Source organism: Geospiza fortis, unplaced genomic scaffold (assembly GCF_000277835.1).
Source record: "Geospiza fortis unplaced genomic scaffold, GeoFor_1.0 scaffold601, whole genome shotgun sequence".
Lineage (NCBI taxonomy): Eukaryota > Metazoa > Chordata > Aves > Passeriformes > Thraupidae > Geospiza > Geospiza fortis.
In genome coordinates, this window is record NW_005054566.1 from 3,125 (window position 1) to 4,971 (window position 1,847).

The following is a 1,847-nucleotide window of genomic DNA, read 5'->3' on the forward strand; positions in this document are numbered from 1 at the left end:
CTGGGCACCCTGGGCCAGGGCCTGCCACCATCACAGGGAGCAATTCCCTCCTAATTTCTCCTTACCCCAAGATCACCCACACAAACCAGCACACACAGAGTGGGTTCTGCCCTTTAGACTTTCAGAAAATCACCCTCAAACCCATTTGCCACCTGCCAGCAGACACCGAGCAGAATCACAACCCTGGGAAAGCTGAAGATCTTTCCTATTCATCCACTTGGCTCCTTTGCTGCCTTTTGCAACCCATGGATTCCTCAACAGGGATATATTTTAGGGGTAAGAGCCACTCAGCAAACTGCCAGGGTGATATCCTAGAGGATAACCCAGAGTCATCAGCAGTGGATGGGAAATGGAACCTTTGCCAGCCCTTCTCTCCCCAGATCTGGCTGTGAACCTGTACAAAAGTGCTGCTCAGTGAATCCTTGTGCAGCCAGCGAGGAAGGGAAGGGTTGCTCCTGGTTTAGAGCTGGAGAGAGGGATGTCCACTGGTGCCAGGGATGTCTGCTCTGAGGGGACACTGCTGTCCCAGCCCCCGGGCAGCCACTGCTCGGTGCCTTCCCTTCAGCCCTCTCCAAAAGCACACCTGGCACTCCTGGCAGGCCAAGGGTGAAAAGGGACAGCCTAAAGTCCAAAGCCACATGCTTCATTAGGTTAATGTTTGCTAAATCACCGGCAGGGCAAAGAAAAGGTCCATCAGCAAACTTGTGTGAGATAAGAGCCAGCTCAAAACTCCCCAGCCCCATTTGCAAGCTCCAGCTGCCTTCACCTCCCCGTGGGGCTCATCTCGTTCCTGCCTTTCCTCTGCAGAGGGATGGGGCTGCTGCTGAAGATTCTCATCCCTTTGCTGGGAGCAGCACTGGCCTTTTATTTTTACTCAGCACCCGAGAACTTCAGCGAAGGTAAGGCCTGGGAGAAGCAGGGAGAAGCAGGGAGAAGCAGGGAGAAGCAGGCTCCACAAGCACCACCACAGGGGCGGCGTGTGCCGAGCACAGCGACCTGGACGGGGCTGGCATAGCCAGGGAGGGCTGGGAGGGGAGGTCAGGCTGCCCCAGGCGAGGGGTCAGAGCTGGGGAAAACTCACAGAGCTGGGACACAGTGCCTGACCCCTGGAAATGACTTATTCAGGAAACAAGAAGTTTTCCCACTTCAAACATTCAATCCTTTTATTGGCCAGCTCTCCCCGCTCCCTGGGCAGGGGTGCAGAGCTCAGGCCTCCCCACCCCGCAAGGATTGGGGTCAGACTGCAGCGGGGCCTGAGGAGGCTGGCAGGGGCACAGGGAGCTGCAGGGGCACAGGGAGCTGCAGGGACAGGGAGGAGCAGAGGGGCAGCCAGGGCTGTGCCAGGGCTGTGCCAGGGCTGAGCTCTGCACCCTCCTCGGCAGAGCTGCTCCGGGGGAAGCGGGTGATCGTGACGGGAGCCAGCAGCGGCATCGGGGAGCAGATGGCATATCACCTGGCACGGATGGAGGCACACCTGCTGCTCACGGCTCGCACAGAGGCCAAGCTGCAGAAAGTAAATGGCGAGGGGGGCGTGTTGGCCTGGATGTGATATTCACCCCACCCCAGGGCACACCTGGTACCTGCAGATCCACCCCAGGGCTCCCCCAGCCCCAGCCCTGCCTGGCCCAGGACAGGAGCAGTCTGGGCTGGGTTCCCTGCAGCCTGGGCTGGGTTCCCTGCAGGGGAGTCCATCAGAGCCCTTCTCTCCCCAGGTTGTGGAGCGGTGCCTGGAGCTCGGCGCTGCCTCTGCCCGCTACATCAGCGGCTCCCTGGCCAACGCCAGCCTGCCCGAGGAGGTGCTCAGGGAGGCTGAGAACACCTGGGGTAGGTGCTCCCTCCTCAGCCCC

The 1,847-nt window shown here is 60.0% G+C and overlaps 1 protein-coding gene across 1 annotated transcript in view; it reads left to right on the forward strand.

Moving 5' to 3' along the window:
- The first annotated feature begins 774 nt into the window (after positions 1 to 774).
- Positions 775 to 1,847, forward strand: part of LOC102038088 (corticosteroid 11-beta-dehydrogenase isozyme 1-like) — a 2,416-nt gene continuing 1,343 nt past the window's right edge. Inside the window, exons 1-3 of the mRNA XM_031064185.1 lie at positions 775 to 899; positions 1,383 to 1,513; positions 1,713 to 1,847. The exon at positions 1,713 to 1,847 is cut by the window's right edge and continues 154 nt beyond it. Coding sequence (XP_030920045.1) covers positions 812 to 899; positions 1,383 to 1,513; positions 1,713 to 1,847 — 354 coding nt within the window. The 5' untranslated portion in view covers positions 775 to 811. The remainder of the gene's footprint in view (positions 900 to 1,382; positions 1,514 to 1,712) is intronic.